Consider the following 19,960-nt stretch of genomic DNA (forward strand, 5'->3'; position numbering starts at 1 on the left):
CGATAAAACATAAAATAATACTCGTGAAGAGTGCGCTTCTTAGTTCATGTAGATACATGAAACTAAACGGGCAGCTCCTGTCCAGAGGTGAGATGAGAAGGCAGAGAGGGTCAGGAGCTGGTTGAATGGACACAGGAAATCCAGGGTGGAAAGGAGGAGTGTGCTGTCACAATACAGGGAGAGCAATTAGGGTCACATAACGTGTGTATAAATTTTTGTCTGAGAAACTAATTTGAGCTGTAAACTTTCAACTAAACCACAAGAAAAAATTAAATGTATTAAGGTCACATACCATCTGAATTAGGTGCCACTGAAGAGGCAAATGTAATTTGTAACTCTGCTTTACGCTCACTTTCTAGAGCCGTTCTAATCAACAGGTCAACTGAGAATGTACCTATGAAAACTGCTTTCTAAACAGTCAAGTCTCCACATCAGATTTTATTATTCCCAAATTAAATGAGAGGAAATGTATTTTTTCAAGGACAATTAGATCTTTGTGTAAAGATCTAAAGATACTTGATTCGTCTACCCCCATCTCTAAATCTATTCAGTTTCTTCAAAGTGCTTTCTAGAAGAGGTCATGTGTGTACAACTGGGCATGGGGGCTGGATCTCTATCACTCTTTTGCATGCGTGGGCATCCATCTTAAGGAGCCCTGGTGGCCCAGTGGTTAAAGCAATCAACTGCTAACTGAAAGGTCGCCGGTTCTAAACCACCAGCTGCTCCATGGGAGAAAGATGTGGCAGTCTGCTTCGGTAGAGATTTACAGCCTTGGAAACCCTACGGGGTCGCCATGAGTTGAAATCAACTTGACGGCAGTGGGTTTGGTTTGGTTTTTGCATCCATCTTGGTTGATGGTAGAAGACATTCTAAATAGCTCACAGGCCGCAAAGAGAGAAACTGGGCAGATGAAGGAAAAATGACTAAAATGGAGATGGGAGAGACACCAGCGTAGCTAGACCAACAAGAAACAGGAGTCAAGGAAAAGTAACAACGAATTGTATTTAAAAAACGCACTTCTCCAGTTGGCATTTGAATGAAACAGCTGACAGTTAACTTCAACCCGCTATACGGTGCTTCCTCTGCACCTGGAGTCCTCTTGTGGCTTTAATTCTTGAAACTCGGGCAGCAGCACCAGACAGTAAATCCCAAAGGGAGAGGTATTATTAAACTTCTGCTGGCCATTCTTTCCGAGTGCAAATGGACAAATTCTTAAGCCCACTTATTCGTTTCATGACGATCATTAGAAGAAAAAAAAAATTAAGTCAAACTTGCGTATTGAAAATAAAAACAAAAACACAAAAAAAAATCCTGCAGATAATAAATATCACTGATTCACTTATTTTAAACAAAGTCCAATTTTATTCGCTCTTAATATCCTTGCAGTCCATTGTACACCTTCTGCACTGAGCCTTGCTTAAGCAGCTGTTTGATACCTGAAGGAAGAATGGACAAATGAATCCATTAACAAAAACATACTAACTTTCCTAGAGTTTAAAGAGCGTCTATCATGTGGAGGCTCACAAAACGCCTGATGACAACCACTGATTCGAATTAAACAAGCAAATAACAACTACTAATCTTCACCTTCACGCCATAGGGATATCCCCACATACGCACAAGGAAATCCAGCATAATCCTGGTCTTTTTCCGTCTGTCTCTCAGGCACACGGACCACATAGACCCGTGAAAAAAATGAGAAGAGGCGATCAAAACGGAAAGAAAGCTCTTCGGCTGGCTTCCACTCCTCTTTCTTCGTCCTCTTCTCAGTTTTCACCTCTCTCTCTTTCCTATTTGGAGCCCTGGTCGCACAGTGGTTAAGAGCTATGGCTGCCAACCAAAAAGGTCGGCAGTTTGAATCCACCAGGCGCCCCCTGGAAACCCTCTGAGGCAGTTCTACTCTGTCCTATGGGGTAGCTATGAGTCGGAATTGACTCGACGGCAACAGGTTTGGATTTTTTTTTACTATTTGGGGCCCACCAATTAGGCCCTTTTCTCAACCAGTGATCACAGACATCACCCCTAAGCATCTAATCCTCCAGAGGCATTTCTTAGCTTTCCTCTTACCATTTGGTCCAGCTAATTTGTTCTAAGTGATTATTTCACACTCATACACCCACACGACCCCATCTCCTAGGTTTCAAAGCCCAGCTTACACAGCCTTTTGTCACAGCGACAGAAGGGTTGTTAGTATTGCCTTTACAGAGAAAGCAGGATTCATTCCGATCCGTAGCTCACAAATGTCATCAGAAGGTTCTGTTTTCACTGTCTTCCCTCTTTAACCACCCTGTTCTCATACTCGCACTACCTCGTCCCCCACCCCCTCCCACGCACACACGCTCACACCCCGCACCTTCTCTGGCTTCCTCTGTTAACTGTTCTTTTGGAAAATCCACATCGAAGGTGATTATCAAAGAGCCCTTGATGTTGTTGTTGTCGAAGTTGGGGAGACCTTCCCCTTTCTTCCACAGCTTGGCTCCTGGCCTGGTGGTCTTGTCCCGTGAAATATGCACCTGGAAGGCAAAAGGGACGGGACTGGAACAGGACTAGCCCTCCTAAGGTAGTGAGGACTGACACGCACAGCTAGGGTCACAGGCTCAGCAAAGAAGAAAGGATGAAGGGCCAAGGGAGACATCGCTAGGACAACGTGAGCCAAAGAAAGAAAAGGTTTTCAACGTTAGAGAAAAATTAAACACGTAGGCAAATAAAAAAGTAAGGCTTCTACCAGTGGAGACTATAGAAGCAAGACTGCCAAAGGCTGTGCAGTCACCCCTGAGGAGCTGGAAGGTCTGAGGTACTGTTACTGGGAGACACTGTGCAGCAGAGCGGGGAGAGAAGGCAGAACAAAGACCCACGGGAGTCCCTGTGGCTCTAAATGACTGTAGTGGCCCAAGTAATGGCAAAACCACCCATACTCAGGCTTTAACAGGACAGGAAAATCAGTTTGTTTACCTTGTGACCATCCAAGTGAGTAATATCCATCTCGAAGCCAACCAGAGACTCAACTAGTGAGATTGTCACGTTTGTGTATAGGTCATCTCCTCTCCTTTCAAATATTGGGTGCCTAAAAACAGAAGGGAAAAAAAAGTTAGCTCCCATCTTCCCTTCAGAAAAGTTCAAAAAGTTTCTAGAGAAATCTTGGAAAAGGATGACCACCACTCTTTCAAACAGTTAGCATTTATTAGCCAGTCCTCCAGTGCACAGTATTAACCAAAACTATAAAGCTGTGTAAGGCTTATTAAACCCTGTTCTTCAGGAGCTTGTGATCAGCAGAAGCCAAAGCATGTGAGTGAAACTGTAAGTGACTCGATTACGGGAAAGAGAGGAAGATAACTTTCGGCAACGGCCGGGGGAGATGACATCAGGAATGGGTTTGTGGAGGTTTCCTGAGTTGGGCTCACAAGGTCAGGTAGGCTCTAGACATGCAGATAAGCTGGGGGGTGGGGAGAGGGCAAGAGGAAATTCTGGCTAAAACCCGGAGTTGAGAAGGCACGGGGTTTATTCAGGGAACAGCGCATGTTCCAGTTTCTCTGGGGAGTGATAAGAAAGGTAGGGAAGGAGAGCTGGGGAAAAGATCACAGACCCAGAACCGAAACCATTCCTGAAGCCAACTCTTCAGACAAAGAATAGACTGGACTATAAGACATAAAATGATACTCGTGAAGAGAGTGCTTCTTAGCTCAAGGAGATACATGAGACTAAATGGGCAGCTCCTGTCCGGAGGAGAGATGAGAAGGCAGAGAGGGTCAGGAGCCGGTTGAATGGACATGGGATATCCAGGGTGGAAAGGAGGAGTGTGCTGTCACATGATAGGGAGAGTAGCTAGGGTCACATAGCAATGTGTGTATAAATATTTGTATGAGAAACTGACTTAAACTGTAAACTTTCATTTAAAGCACAATTAAAAAAAAAAAAAAAAATCACTGAAATTTTAGAGTGCAGTGAGGGAAAAGTCCTAGGCAGTGGGGGGCCCATTCTCCGTATCAGGTGGGAACCCTATTTCAATAAATCCCTAGACGCAAAGATCACACGGGTTTCTGACGAGTAATGGGAGAAATAATACACAAGGAAGCCTGAGTCTCTGGCAAGATTATGACCTAAGCAGGACTCATGCTGAGAGAAGCCCAGAGACCTCTTTCTGCAGAAAAGCTGCCTACTATGTAACGGACGTTCTCTCTGTGGAAGAGTGGCCCATTCTTACATGGCGCCATATTTCCTCAGGCAAAATCTCTGCTTTCCTTGGCTCTGTTCTTGTTTGCCTCCTTCAACCCCTCACTCGTCCCATCAATTTTTTCTTTCCAACATCTTTTGGATTTGTAGGTCCTAAATAAATAAATGGAAACCCTGGTGGTGTAGTGGTTAAGTGCTAAGGCTGCTCACCAAAAGGTCGGCAGTTCGAATCCACCAGGCGCTCCTTGGAAACTCTCTGGGGCAGTTCTACTCTGTCGTATAGGGTTGCCATGAGTTGGAATTGAAATAAATAAATAACCGAGGCTCAATTCTAGGCCCCGATCCAACATTTTGTAAATTAAATCTTCATTATTGTAGAGTCACAAGTAACAGCTTAGGGCACCAATGGCATGAAACAAGAAAAGTCTGGAAGTGCTCTGGTGGTTGGCAGGAGCCCCTTAGATTACTTACTTGACAACTCTGATCCGGAACCGTAAGTCTCCTGGTTCCCCATCCACATGAGGTTCACCTAGTATGACAGATTACAGCATACCGTAAATCAGGCAAATGTATGTGGCAGTAGAGACAGAATTTTTTAAGCCAGTACCTTAGGCACTGACTGTCAAATTTATCTGTGAGAACAGTGTCTCTAGCTGGTTATATCAAATATCAGGTGATGAGTGAAGGTCACCTCTGCCTCAGGTGCAGCAACAAATACCTATTTCCTAGACAAAGAATGACTCATTGATTTCCTGAACCTGAAACCTTAAAGCTTTTTTTTCTCTTTTAGAGTTTTCAATTTAATCCCAAAGGTGAGGTCTGCAAGCACCTTATTAATGCCAATATAGTCACATGTCTTCTTTCGTTGCTGTGTGAAAATCAATCCACTAAGGTCTGAATGCCCTAAATCTTGGTATAACTTAGGCTGCCTGATAGCAAGTTTTGGCCAGATAGTTGAAGGATAAACAGTAATGCTACTGCTTAAAGTGACCAATACGACAGACATAAAAGGGTTTCTGCACCTAAAACTGGCTGAAAAGCGTTGACGTTGTACTTGCATTTACTGTGTGGTCATTACGACATGGGGTGAGGCAGGGGTAGGGGTATTCACAAGCAGAGGGCAGAAAGTTATAACAAAACAACAATATCAATATGTCACCTTCTCCAATAAAGGGGTACTCCATGCTGTCTCTCACCCCAGGTTCTATTTCAACCTCCAGCGTTCGCTCTTCATTCACTAGTCTGAGACAAAGAGAATTAAGAAAGAAAAATATAAAGATATGAACCAAGTCCCAGATAGATAAAGTTTTATCTGTTTTATTAGAGTTTTTTCTTAGAAGACTCCCTTGTACCTCTACTCAACAAAGCTATCTGATTCCCACGGATATTTCCTACATTCCAACATCCAGGACAAAGCTCCTATATACTACAAAAACACCCAGCTGCTGCCTCCAGAAAAGCCTGCAGCAGGCTGATTACCTTGAACTGTGGGATAAGTAACACATTAAACTACTCACATAAATTTGCATCCGGAGGGACAGGCTCACGTTATTAGGAATCTACCACAAGGGTTTATCCTGTCTGATTTTTTTTCTGATCTCAGAGGAACTGATAGAGCTCTGAGCCACGCACACACGCACAGTCACGACTGGCGGTTGCGAGTTCTGAAGAGGCAGAATAAAGCAGTGACTGGGTCTACACTTGGGGCCCTAGTGGTGCAGTGGTAAAGAACTAACCAGAGGTCGACAGTTTCAATCCACCACCCACTCCTTGGAAACCCTATGGGGCAGTTCTGCTTGGTCCTATAGGGTCGCTATGCATCAGAATTGACCCGATGGCAACGGGTTTGGTTTTTTAGGGGGTTAGGCCTACTTTTGGAGCACATGGTGTCACAAATCTGTCAGAGTTGAGTGCCAAGGAATGTATTAAACATCAACGTCGATAACTGGCAACAGTTGTTATCTTTAAAATGCTTTCTAGGACTCAGGCTCAATTAAATAGTTGTTTTTATAACATAATCAGCAAATATTACTTCTCTAATCTGAATTGTTGGCTGGACATATAAGATTGCTTTAATATTCCAAGTACGAACAAAATGCAATGTTAAGACTTGTTAAAGATATTCAGAAACAAAGGGTAATGCCTGTTCAGAAACATGTAAGGAGATATTTAGAATAAATACTTTTTGCGGAAAAAAAAAAAAAAAAAAGTACATTTCTTTGCTCTATCCTCTGGTAGGACATGAAAGAGAGAGAGAAAGGGAAGGAGAAAAATCTAACTGTGGACCGCCGGCATCTTCCTAGATAAATCGCATCACTAGACCGTCTCCTGGTTGGGCAAAGAAGGTGCTTTCACTTACTTGACGTTCGGGCACTCATCGCAGACCACCTCCTGGGTCATTTGGAAGCGCCCCGGACCTAGCTGGGTGGTTCGCATCTCTTGCCGGCAGTTGCATTTCCGCTTGCCAGGTGCCTGTCTTGCCACAGGTTTGTTTCTAACTACCTGAGAAGTACACAAACAACATCAGCTGGGTTGGGTACCTCAGGACTGAACCCTGGCCTAGAAGCATCAAGCCTGCTCTTTCAAGTAAAACAGCTTTTACTTTCCTCAACCGATCAGGGCCCTCGCATGTGCCAGGGCTGGAAATTCTCCTTTTCTGGCAAGTTAACCCTCAGGGTGACCTAAAGCTCGCAAAACTCTTTGAGGAGTTACAAACTGGCCCCAAAACAGGAATGAAGCAAACAGACACTCAAATGACTCAAATTCTAAAGCTGAAGGAGGGGAGATAAAGGAGAGTAACCAAGAAGAGACCTGGAAAACAATGTGTATGGAATCAGCGTTTCTGGGCCGCAGCTAGATGCTGCTGAGTGATACTTCACAGAATGACCTTCTTTTACGAAATCTGAGCCATGGGAAGCACGACACCTGAAGAAGAGGTATGTGACTACAACCTGACCCCATGATTAACCTAACGAAATGCCTCCATGTTTCAGGCAGCTCACTCTACGACTGTCTACCAGTGCTATCTCAATTCAGAAACGCGTAGTTAGAGACAATAACCATCTCTTTGCATGTGTGTAGACGAGCTGCAACCAAATATTCTGACCTCTCCAAGTATGTGAAAATCATTATACATATATGAAATGTATTCCTGTTTTTGCCTATTTAATTAGTCAAACACCTAATCACAAGGTAAGTGTGCATTCAGCAGGATGAAACAAATGCTCAGAGGAAAATCCCTCAAAGCCTACCAACATACAGAAGTCCAGGTCAACAGAATAAATGACAACAACAATAGCAACCAGAGCAAACACTTCACAGTACCTACTGTGCCAAGCAAAGCTCTGAACACTCTTGTATCTGTGAAGTCACCGAATCCTCACAACGGCCTTATGAGATAGGTACTGTTATCATCTCCATTTTACAGGTGAGGTACCGTGACCGAGGTCACACAGCTAATAAACAGCAGAGCCGGATTCTAAACCAGGCAGTCTGGCTTCAGAGGCCACGCTTCTAACCACTCTACTAGCCTACTTCTCAAGGTAATTTTTTCTTAAAAAATAACTTACCATGGGGTCATTTAAATAGCAAGGTCACTTACATCCTTTACAATAATATTAAAAGGCAATTTGTTTAGGAACACATTACCTGCAAAAAGTGATACACACTCTGTATCAGCAATGGCAGCAGAACAGGGAAGACGGGTTAACGAAGCTCACCCCTCTCTCCCGCCTAAACAATCTCCTGTTTTTGAAGGCAAGATGGCCATGTATTTAAGGCTCCTTTCTCCCATTCTGCAGACTGAACAGAAGTAGTACCAGCCAGTCACATCTCCTGTAATGGCCTAGTCCTCTTCTCTCCGCCACTCAGAGCAAACCGACAGCGAAGGCGAGAACGTTTACTTCTTGTCAAGATGGCAAACACGCACAAGAGACCAGCTGTCCCCTGCAAAACCAACGCTGGAAAAACTACAAGAAAACGTGGATTCCAGGAAACGCCAAGACAAAACCTGGGAGAAAAGCACAGAGATGGAAGTCTGATTTGAGCTGCTACGCGTGTAGGCTGGAGGCTACAACCTGGGACCACGGTAGCTGGTGGTGGCTGTGAGAAGACGCCAGAAAAAAGCAGCTCAGGTGCAGCTCTGTCCTCGCTCCTAAACTACCATGGGGTAAGTACCGCCTGTCCCTTCTCCACAGAAAACAGCAGGACCCCAGACACCAACAACAACAACAAAAGCAAGACAACAAACAAAATGCAGTTCAAACCAGCGGCTGAGGGCTTGTCCCGATACGCTCCACCGGGGAAAGAGATGTGCTGGTATCCAGAGGGGAAGAAGAGGCCACAGGCCAAATAAACTCAACACCCAAGGAGTCCAACTACCTGCCTCCCCAACAAAAAACAACAAAGTGGATAACACATATATTTGAAGCAAATGTATTAGAGGAGACGAACCAAGCATTTAAAACAAGCATGATAATACTTAACGAGGTAAGGGAAGATATCAGCAAAACAAAATAGATATTAAGAAATCACAACAGAATCAAGGAGAAATATTATGTATAAAAATACGAGTTGAAATAAAAACACAGATATTATGAGAACGGATATAGCTGAAGACTGAACCAGTCAGACCAGAATAAGGCCCTCTCTCAGAAAGCAGCAGGGAAGGAGAAAGAAATAGAATGTGTGTGTGTATATATATATGTATACGTATGTATGTATGTGTGTGTGTATATCTATATATATAAAAATATATAAAAGTTAAGAGCAGATGGAAGTATCAGGGGACAGGATTCAGTATTTGAAGAAATAATGGAGATAAAATTCCCAGAATTAAAAAAAACAAACAAGAAATTAAAAGATCCCAAAGTGTTAGTAGAATATATATGTGAATAGCATCCTGATTTAGGGGCAGGGAAGAATTTCTTAAACAAGACACCAAAATTAACCATATAAGAAAAGACTGATAACTTTGACCACATTAAAATGAATTACTTCTGTTCATTTAATCTTCAATGTAATGAAAAGACAAGTTACACACTGGTAGGATACAGTCACGCATCGCTTAACATCCCCAACAGATTCTGTGAAATCGGCAGTTATGTGACTTGGATGTCGCGTTAACACCTGGGCCCGAGGCGTGCGAGGCTCCCCCGCAGAGGCCTTAGGTGAGCGCTCTGCCGGTTCCGCCAAGCGCGCAACCCTGCAGCCCTGAGAAAGTCACAGCAGGGAGAAGGGCTGGCTCCAGGGCAGCCCGGCAGCAGGGGAGAGGTGTCGGCTACAGACCCGACCAGGCGCCCCTGCCCGAACCAGGCCCTGCGATGCCTGCTGACCTTGGGTGCGCTGGAGAGCAGGATCCAGTGCCCACTCCTCCTAGGGGCAGGGGTGCCTGTTCCTGTGGGTGGGGAGTGGCAGGGAGGGCTCACTGCCAAGTAGGGCTGTGGGCATCCCCTGGAGGGCCCCACCACCACCACAAATGTCGGACATTGCCTGAGGGGCAGACTTAGCAGCGCATGTCTGTATTTGTATTATATACGGCCAACAAAGGATTAGGAGCAAGAACAAAGCACTCTTATAAGGAGCAATTCACACAAGAGGGTCACACATGCCCAATAAACATATGAAGAGATTTTTATCCTAATTCCTAATTGAGCAAAGGAAATCAAAACCATGGTGAGATACCATTTTGTGGGCAAAATTCAAGAAGTCTAACAATTCCCAGTTTTAGAGAGGTGGTGAATCTATAGATCTCTTAAAAATTGCGAGTGGAAGTGCTGGGACAATCACCGTATCGCTGGCAAACACAGTATTATCTTATAAAACAGAACACTTGTTCATATTACCCAGAATTCCATGTCTACGTATGTACCTACCCAAGAGAAATTCTTGCTCATGTGTGCCTGGATTTACATACAAGAATGCCCATAGACGCACTGTTTGGAATTGGAAATATAACCCAAATGCCTATTGAAAAATCATGGTATATTCACCTAATGACATTTTATTCAGCAGAATTATAGCCACAAACAACATGGATGAATCCTAGTAACTTAAAAAAGCCAGTTCCAGAAGATAATGTATGATACCATCTTCCCAAAGTCAAAAACAATATATTACTCAGGTACTCATGTATGTGTAATAAAACAAACAAACAAAAATGGCCAGGCAACAAAAAACACAATATGCAGGAGAGTCGTTACCCAAGAAGACAGGCAGGGGAGGGGAACAGGAAGTAGCATTAGGTAGATGTAAGTCATGGTATTTTACTGAGTTCTTGGGCTAGGTGCTGAGTTCATGAAAAACTGAGAAGAGTGTATCATGAACCAAGAGTGAACTCAATTCCGTGTGCCTGGTCACTTCCCCACCCCCTAAAATAAAGGGTACTCAGAAACCTACTTTAGTCAAAAGAACAAGTTCTGGCAGTCAGCGTGAACCACTTACTTCCACAAAATTTCCTGCATACACTTCTTCCAAAGTGACTTCTAGATCTACAATAATATCACTTCCTCTTGGAATATTTCTGTCTTGCTGTCGTGGGGTTCCTCCAAACATGAAACCAAAATCTCCAAAGAAGCTGTGAGTAAGTGCAAAACCGTCAGGAAAAGAAAGAAGAATCCCTGTTTCACAATTATTTACTTCCCTTTACGCTGATAGAATATTGTGTCCTACCAACTTGCTGTGCAAAACCAAAAGACATTTTTATTTAATACATTCGAGTCATCCAGCATACACAATTTTTATTATAAAACATCAATTATATTGCCACACCATCACAAAAGCAACATTTTGAAATGAATATAAACAGTAGCCTTCAGTTGTGCAGGAATTCTAATCTTAATGTGGATTTTTGGTATTACAAAGAAGCCTCAGGTATTAGCACAGTGATGATGACAACTATGTAACTCCCCTGCCACCAACCCCGGTGAATGGCTTCCCTGAGCCTGAAATAAAAGCGGTGGGCGGGGAGGAGTTTTTCTCTTCGTGGCACCCCGAGGTATTGCTTTAAACAGCTGGGGGAAACGGGACACATCCCCAGTAGGCCAAAACATCAAAATCAATCCTGGGGAAGTAAAAGATGCTGTAATTATATTACTCGTACATCCTTGCAAGACCTGGAAATCTACTGTCACCCTAAACAAAAAATGGGGGAAATTACTGTATGCAACAGTCATTCTTAACTTCTTTCGGGGAAAGGTTCATGAACCCTTTGAGAATCTGAAGAAAGCAACCAGACTTCTCCCCATAAAAATGCATATTCAAACATCTGTTCGTTTATAATTTCAAACCTGAAACCCCAGCCTAAGATCTCGCAGTATATGGCAAGGTCCCTGGGTGGAGCAGAGTTTGCATTTGGCTACCAACCAAAAGGTTGGCGGTTAGAACCTACTCAGCAGCGCCCCAGAAGAAAGGTCTGGTGATCTGCTTCTGTAAACTTTACAGCCAAGAAAACCCTATGGGGCTCAGTTTTACTTGTAACACGTGGGGTTGCTTTGAGTCGAAATCCACTGATGAAAAAGAGTTTGATTTTTTTTTTTTGTTGTTTAGTATATGCCATCATCAGGGCGTGTGGAAACTCAAATGCTTAAGAGAGAGGGGCTCCAAGGGCAAAGGTGCTAATTTATCGAGCCACTCAGCACTCCCAGAAAGCTATGCACTGCAGGAGAGAGTCCTTACCCCAATTCTTTTCCCCATGGCTGACTATCATAACCATCCCTTTCTTGTTGACAGGGATAAAAAAGAGGCAGCTCTAGGTATGGGAGTAGAGATTTCTTTCTCTCTGCTTACAAGAATGATTTTGCTCATTAAATGATCTGCAGATTCCAAGAGACAGTGAGGATGAACTGGCTTCCACATAAGCCCCCCTAAAATTGTCAGGGTTGATTTGACTGATGTGGTTGGCTAAATGGACGGCCTTTTCAGGGCTGTTTTTCCTGAAGCTTTGTGAAAATGGAGAAGGCTAGCTTCCCAGGGAGGATGGTGGTTGATCCTTGGTCAAGGACCTGAACAGCTGCGCTCTGCACCAAAAGGTTCTGAGCAAGGAGAATTCTTTAATAACCACCAAGTGACCCATTCCCAGACACCGAGACTTTACAGATGGGCAAATTACTTACTGTGAAAAAATGTCTCCATGGGAGCTCTGATGACCGTCTTTTAATCCCTCTTCACCGTAAGTATCATACTGTTTCCGTTTCTCACTATCTGACAGGACCTGGGTGTAAAGTCAGTGGAGGAAAATACTCAGTCAAGGCATGTTCAGATTCACGTTTTTTCACTCTGACACTGTGTCTAAGATTTTTGTGGAATGTACGTATTATTAAGACATGTTGTAAACAGTTATTTTCTCTAACAGACTAAATTTTTTGATGTATTGTCCATTTTGTAACTTCCACGTTGTTTACGTTCTCCATTTAAATTTATCAGAATTTAGGCACTTCAAAATTGTATTTGAGATGAGCAACGTGTCTGTGAAGGTGAGAAGCAAGAGGTGCGACGATCCCTCAGGTTTACTTCCCGTGTGGTTTGCTCTATCGCCTCTCTAAACCACAACTAGGATGTAAGTATGACAGATCGTCATTAGTGATAGAAGCAGTAGGCTAGGAAAGCCTTAAAAATAGCTCTGCCCTACCTTATATGTCCAAGACATGTGCGTGTACACACACACACACACACACACACACACACCAGGCATTAAGTGATTAGCAGATCAGGGTAATCAGACCCTAGCCCCTCTAGAAAGGTCTATACTGCTATATCTCCAGACACTGTTTTTCCATTTTTTGGTGTATATAGAAATCTACTTGTGGAACAATGCCATCTGGGCCTGTGTGTATGAAATATGTATTTCAGTTCATTATGTCCTGAGTTTGAACTGCAGAGAGGGTAGACAGGGACATTGCTCTATAAAGGTTGCTCAAGGTCAGTTTCACGGTTTGCAAAGAATTATTAAGTTTTAATGGTTTTAATACACAGTCATAGCTTCATGCTTCCTCGCTGCACCGACCCCATATACAATGCTGAGGAATGTAAAAACACAAGAAACTTCCACACTCTTCAAAATTTATCTTCAACATGCACAACAAACAAACAAAAGCTTCCCTTCCATTCAGAGCCATCTGCAATATATGCACACATGTATCTTTGAAAATTAAATAGCTTTACAATCTTCTTTTGATATTCATAAACTCCTACTTAGATAGAAGACTGTAAGAGAAAGTTATTTCAAGCCCAAACTCAAGATGGCCCAAGAAAAGAGAGGTCGGAAGTAGATAGTGGTTGTTGACTCAGCAAAAGAAAAAACCTGTCTGGCATATTCAAACAACACACTTTTGGCTCAGGGCCTCAAAGATGTGTATGAAGCCATGACAAAAATGTCCTGACATTAAAAAACCAAACCAAACCTGTTACTGTCGAGTCAATCCTGACTCATAGCAACCCTACAGAACGGAGTAGAACTGCCTCATAGGGTTTCCAAGGAGCAGCTGGTGGATTCGAACTGCTGACCTTTTGGTTAGCAGCCAAACGCTTAACCACTGACATTAAGACATATTTAAAGAGATAAATAGAAACTGAGTTTACAGAGAGTGAGCATTCTTAAAAGCAAAAACTCATTTCTGGGTTAGTTCAGAAATGACCAAAGTCACTATCATGGGCCAAAAACAGAAGGTAAGAGAGAGGAATGTTCTCCCAAACATCCTTAGAAAAGAGGTGCTTTGGAGCAGCAGAGAGGGGCATAGCAGCAGAGAGGGGCACAGCAGCAGAGAGGGGCATAACTAACTTAAAAGCAAAAACAGCCCTCTTACTAGTAGGTAATCTGAATTTCTAACTCTCTGGTCTTTTCTTGGCCAAGAAAGGAACTTCATATTTGCGTCTATAAACAACATCATTTTCAAAACCCCCAAATAAAGACACTTTTAAGCCAGTTTCCTTTTAGACATGAGAGGCTTCTATAATAACTCTCAAAAAAACTGCCCTTGGAGTCATCTATTTGCACTCAGTTTTCCTCTGGCTAAGGAATGCAATTGTACTCCACGATCTTGGAAACTATTTTATTAAAAAAAAGGAGGAGGAGGGGTTTCTTAGCTGACTTTGGCCAAACAACTCAGGGTCTCAACTAATTAAAATGCCAGCAGTAATCCCAGCTCAGTAGAGAAGACAAACCTGTCTTCACAAAAGAACTGTTCACACTGTCCTGGGATTCTGATTTGTGAACACTAGTTTACCTAAGGACCAAAGGCAAGCGAGCCTGACTGTTTCAAAGAAGGAAGAAATGTTGACTTGTAACTAGAAAGTTTTTCATCAGTTTCACAAACTGCAGTCCCATGAATCCTCTATGTACAGGGACCCCTGCCCAGGGCATGGATAAAGAACATGATAGATTCTTGAAAGAGCATGGTGAATTCTTAGCAACAGCTTCCCTAGAAAATATTTTTGACTACTGGGCTTCTAGCAAATAATGGGACCATTCATGGGAAATACATGCAAAATATGGAATCTGGTATATTATCAACAAGAAACAAACTGTTACCCATAATTTTAGAGGGCCCACCAACCCTCTCAAGTTCATGGGCCCCAGGTTAAGAATTTCTGTCCTATAGGCCCCCTGAAGGTGTGAAGGAAAAATGGGGAGTCCATCAGCCCTAGGTTTCACATGGATATTAGTCACTGTTTCAGTCCCGTGGTGTCTTTAATTGGGGGGGAGAGGAGCCTCTGGGATCCCTTCCTTCTGGGTTCTTTCCACTACTAAAATATTTTTCAGATTTGTTCCCAGCCTCTTTACTATACAGAGACTTAATTTGAATTCAGTTTTATCTCTATGATTTTTGGAGTTAAAATAGTTTTTTTTTTCTTTTTTGGTGCCCTTTTAAAAAATGGGAAGAGAAATATGCCCTGCTCTGATATAGTTCATGGTGTCCCAGTGAAAAGTAAATGAGACAATACACACGAAAGTATTTTGACTTCTACATTAGAGGTTGAGGATTCAAACTATCACTGTGTTTTATTTGATCTGTAATTTTACTGAATTAGTTAACTAATTTTTACAATCAGGAGAATTTACATACAAATCTGGATTTCCAACTTCTCTCAAAAAATTCAGATCATCTGGTTAATACAGTGTTTGCAGTTCCATGGGGCAACACCTGGCTAGGTAACAGCCGCTGCCTTGAGATGGGGCAGGAAGGCTCTAGCTTGTCACACGCCTTATCATTCCATACTGCTCCCCATTACAGAGGCAGAATCCACTGTCCTGTTGTATCTCATACCTGCCCTGCATGTTATTTGTCTGGTCCCTATGGGCGTGCGGGTTTGCATTTAGACTTTGTATTTCTGGCTCCCGCTCCCAAATCGTGACTGGTTGCTTATAGATGATCAACCTACTCATTAGTCTATTAATCTTACTTTCTCTCATTCATATCTTTTCAACATTACTCTCCTTAATAAAAGCAATACTAACATGGAAAGAAGAAGGAAATGTCATCTATTAACATGAAGGTGACATCTGGTGCAATACAGACAAGTATGACTTTTACTTTTATCATTTTTAAATAGAAGTGACCTGAAAGAAGAGAGTGTTTCTCCAGGCTCTGTGGTCTGTTCTGTAATCTGTAGGTTTTGTTCATACTTGATCCTTTTTTCCTGACTTACCTCATAAGCAGCACCCAGATCCTGAAATTTCTCCTGAGCTCGCGGGTCATCAGGGTTCCGGTCCGGATGAAGCTGTAGGGCTAGTTTCCTGTAGGCTTTTTTAATATCCTTTATAGAGGCACTTCGAGGCACCCCCAAGATCTTATAGAAATCTCGCCTGGTGGGGGTAGGGGGAGAAGACGTATCAAAGAGTTGTACATTACATTTTATAAAAGTGAGGGTTTTTTTCGTTTACATTTAGGTTTGAGTAAAGAGTTAGGAAAATGAAGGTATACATATGATGGAAAAAAAAAAAAGAGTGACTAGAACGAGAACACTAGTCCTATATAAAGTATCACAATGAGAGGCTATGTACTTTTTGAGCAATGCTAGAATTATTCAAAACATCTGTGGCATTTTTCTTTTAGAAACTACCTTTGGTCAAGAAAAATCCTCTTATTTTATGGTCACAGCTTATTTTCAGCCAATAGCTGTACAATCAAATTAACTCTCCTCTTTATTTCCCTGTACTGACTCGAAATGGCTTTTGACTGTTTCCAAAAGTCAAATAATAACTTCAAAGGATGATTTTCCTTACTCAGAAAGATGGGTACATCAATGTTCTGATTAACAGTAGAACTGCTGGAATGTTAAAGACGAAGTGACTAAAGCTAACTTCAGAGGTTAACACAGAGGTTAAACCAAAGCCCAAATAACAACTCTAAAGAGAAAATGTTATCCATTTGGATGTATAAGTTGTGGTGTGTTTGCTGAAGGAGCAAGCCAGAAGAAATATCAATCTTCTAGTTATACTAGTTAGTCTAGGTCAAGTCTTAGTTACAGACAAACACTGAAGCCCATATGCAGGAGTCTATATGTCTTAGAAAGCCATGAGTATGCATACGGCGTAACCTGGGAGATGACATAGAGATCCACTGACCTCCTTACCAGGGACTATGCTGGAACCAAATTAATCTTAACCGGGATCTTTGCAAGAAGGGTCACTGGGAAGGTAGAATAAGACTATAAAAACTTTCAGGGCAGGGATGGTATTTGGCCCATAGAAGAAACCAATAAATATTCATTGACTGAAATGAATAAATAAGAACATTCACACACACACAAAAATCTACATATTCCTTTTGCCACTGCAAGTTATTCTGAAAATGCCTTCTCTCAACAATGGGGGTGGGAAAGTTGTTCACAATAGTGACACTGATGTAGTAGTGATGGTAATTTAAAAATGCATTGGGGAATAACTGCATTGGGGTACCAAGACCCAGGTCATACAGGACAGAATATTAAAAAAAAAAAAAATTCATAAAGACTTAGTCACATTTAGGAAAAAAACATTTGACCAGTTCATGTAACTTTTTTAAAAATTATCATCCACAAGGGGTTACGTGAAAATTAATTAGGTGCCTTTTGCTCCCCTCAAAAATGTGTAAAATCTTGACATCTCTTATGATAAGGACTAAATAAATCAAAAGGATTGCTATAATTAATAACAAAAGGGCTAAATGTATAAAGAATGAGGCTTGCTTAGAATATACTTAATATACAAATGGTTAAGTAACAGCTCAAAAAAATGAAGAGAAGTGATGGCTAGTATAGCCCAGCATCAACATTACCATTCCCAAGAGGCTCCTTTATGAATGACTCAAGTTTAAAGCTACAGTATTAACATCGATATCAACATTGTATTTAAACACCTTAGGGTACCTGTTGGGAGCCCTGGTGGCACAGTGGTTAAGCTCAGGCTGCTAACCAAAAGGTCGGCAGTTTGAATCCACCAGCCGCTGCTTGGAAACTATGGGGCAGTTGTACTGTACAGGGTCACTATAAGTCGGAATCGACTGGACAGCAACCGGTTTGGGTTTGTTTTTTTTTTTAGGGTACTTGTTGCTTTAAATGTAAAAAGAACTACAAAAAACATCCTGAGAAAAAAACAATAAAGCATTACCTAGGATAAGTAAATATTTTAGACATCTAATGTTTCACAAAATGACAACAAAACTGTAAGCATAAACGCACATAGAAAAAAAAAAAAAACTCTTAAGAAAATACGAAGCACATACATTTTAAAGCTGCTAAGTACTATCGCCCCTACGTAGAACACGGTATAAACTGTCAGAAGTTAAGACCCTACTAATCCTTGCATTCTGAAATACGAGCCCGGCATACATATCCTATGGTCACCAAACATATAGAATCGTGGATCTGAAAGACAGGAAGGATCCTCAAGAGTTCATCTGGTCCTCCTCTCTTCATACAGGTGGCACATTATCCTCGTGTTACAGATGAGAATTTATATGCTTCCTTCAAGGTCACATAACCCGTAAGTGGGGTGGGGTTTGTAGGCTAGAATCCCAGTCAGCTACTAGTCGGTGAACTTCTGCTCATAATATCATTCAGCTTCTCAAGAAGGCATCACTGAGAGCGACAGTGACACACAATAACAGCTTAGGCTCAATACTCCAAGAAGCTGGGAAGAAGAATAAGTGCTCCCCAAAGCGTCTGCCTTGCTCCTCAATTCATTTTCTTCAGTCACAGCACGGCTTCCCTACCTGCTCCCCTCACTTCCTCACTCAGCCTGCATCATAACCCACCCACTTTAATATCAACCCCCCAGTGGCTCGTCGCAGGCTCAGCATTGCATCGCAGGCACACAACCCACCTCTCTGACCAAAGATCTGCTCATGCCCTCAACCTCAGCCTGCCACGGTCACTCCTTCATTATAGTCAGGCGCCCCTTCCCTCTCCCACCTCTGCGTGACACTGCTTTCGCTCACAATCACCTGCTTCCCTTCAAATACGCCCCTCCTCCTCCCGCCACTGCTGTTTGGCACTGGATCCAACTCCCACTCCCCTGGGCCAGTTCAGGTCTTTGGGGCCTCTGAATCTAAGCCCCTCTCACTCGTGTCACCCACAGCGCACCTCTCCACCCCACGAGCCTGGCCTGCACTATTCATTCCTCCTCCCCACCGCCTCACCACGGCACTGCCCCTCTCCACTCCCTCAGCCCAGCAATGCTACGCCCCCAACCTGCCCCCAGCCAGCCTCCTCCCTCGCAAAAGCTGGCTCACGTGCCCCCTGCCCGCGGGGTGCCTGTCTCTCACCCAGCGATCACGGCTCCGATGAGGTACAGCAGCAACAGGCAGAAGGTGCCCAGGTTCTGTGGGGCCATGGTTTCTCTGTCCCGGACCCTGGCCCACGCTCTTCTCACAGCCGCCTCGGCAGCCGCGTCGGCTCGCCAGCCCACCCCGCCCTGTGAGGCTGCTTCACCCCGGGGGTCTCCTACTCGGACCGCGGCGACAGCTAGCTTGCCCCCTTCCTCTGCCAGTCCACTTCCCGGGAGTCCAGTCCGGTGAGAGAAGCCGCAGCCGGCTACGGCCAATGGTTGCTCGGGGCATCACACGCTGCCGGCGCCTCGGAACCAATCAGCGCGGTACACTTCACCTCAGAGGCGGCGCAGGCGACCAATTAGGTCTCAGAACTGCAGCCGCGTCTCGCGGCCAATTATAAGAGGAATCGTCAGAAGGTCGCGCCGCCGCAGAAATCCTTTCAGCCCCAGTTCCCGCCCGTCGTAGAAAACTACGTAAGAGCGGGGTGGAGCCAAACGAGGGCACCTGCGGTAGAAGGTTTCCCCTCGCCCGCCTCCTCGGACTCTTCACCAATCAGAAGGCGCCTCCTCCAGCGCCAACCAATTGCGGGAAGGAGGCTTTATCTTGGTTACAAGTCTCGGAATTTCATTCACATTGAACCGCCGGCTGGATGCGGGGGCGGAGGGACGTCGGCGAAATGGGCGGGGACGATAATTCCACGCCAACAGTGCAACGGATGCCTGCCTCAGATCTTATTTTCAGTTCTCCTAACAACCCCACGAGGAAATTGTCCGCATTTTACAGAGAAGAGATCGTGGTACCTAAGGTGAACATTTTTGGTAGAGGTAGGCAGACTTAGGTGTGGATGAGGCTTCGACCGCGTCTTAGCGGTAAGACTCCCACGGATCTGAGCTTCTTTATTAACCAAACTAGGGCAAAGCACTCACCGACAGTGTTGTGAATTTTTAATAGGAGAAATTCTTTAGGTCGTTTAGCACAGGGTGTGGCACATAGATAGCACGCAATGAATAATAACTGTTATTACAGTTATGAGCAGAACTCTG

At 43.5% G+C, this 19,960-nt stretch overlaps 1 protein-coding gene across 1 annotated transcript; it reads right to left on the minus strand.

Annotated features, from left to right (window-relative positions):
• Positions 1-1,342: 1,342 nt before the first annotated feature.
• DNAJB11 (DnaJ heat shock protein family (Hsp40) member B11) lies at positions 1,343-19,185 on the minus strand. Its single transcript, XM_004382252.3, has 10 exons — positions 18,912-19,185; positions 15,814-15,970; positions 12,282-12,379; positions 10,612-10,744; positions 6,530-6,672; positions 5,330-5,412; positions 4,642-4,699; positions 2,953-3,064; positions 2,354-2,513; positions 1,343-1,436 (listed from the first exon to the last, which is right to left on the minus strand). The coding sequence occupies exons 1-10, from the start codon at positions 18,977-18,979 to the stop codon at positions 1,372-1,374; spliced, it is 1,077 nt and encodes a 358-aa protein (XP_004382309.1). The 5' UTR covers positions 18,980-19,185; the 3' UTR covers positions 1,343-1,371.
• Between the last annotated feature and the right edge of the window lie 775 nt (positions 19,186-19,960).

Source organism: Trichechus manatus, unplaced genomic scaffold (assembly GCF_000243295.1).
Source record: "Trichechus manatus latirostris isolate Lorelei unplaced genomic scaffold, TriManLat1.0 scaffold00092, whole genome shotgun sequence".
NCBI classification, from domain to species: domain Eukaryota; kingdom Metazoa; phylum Chordata; class Mammalia; order Sirenia; family Trichechidae; genus Trichechus; species Trichechus manatus.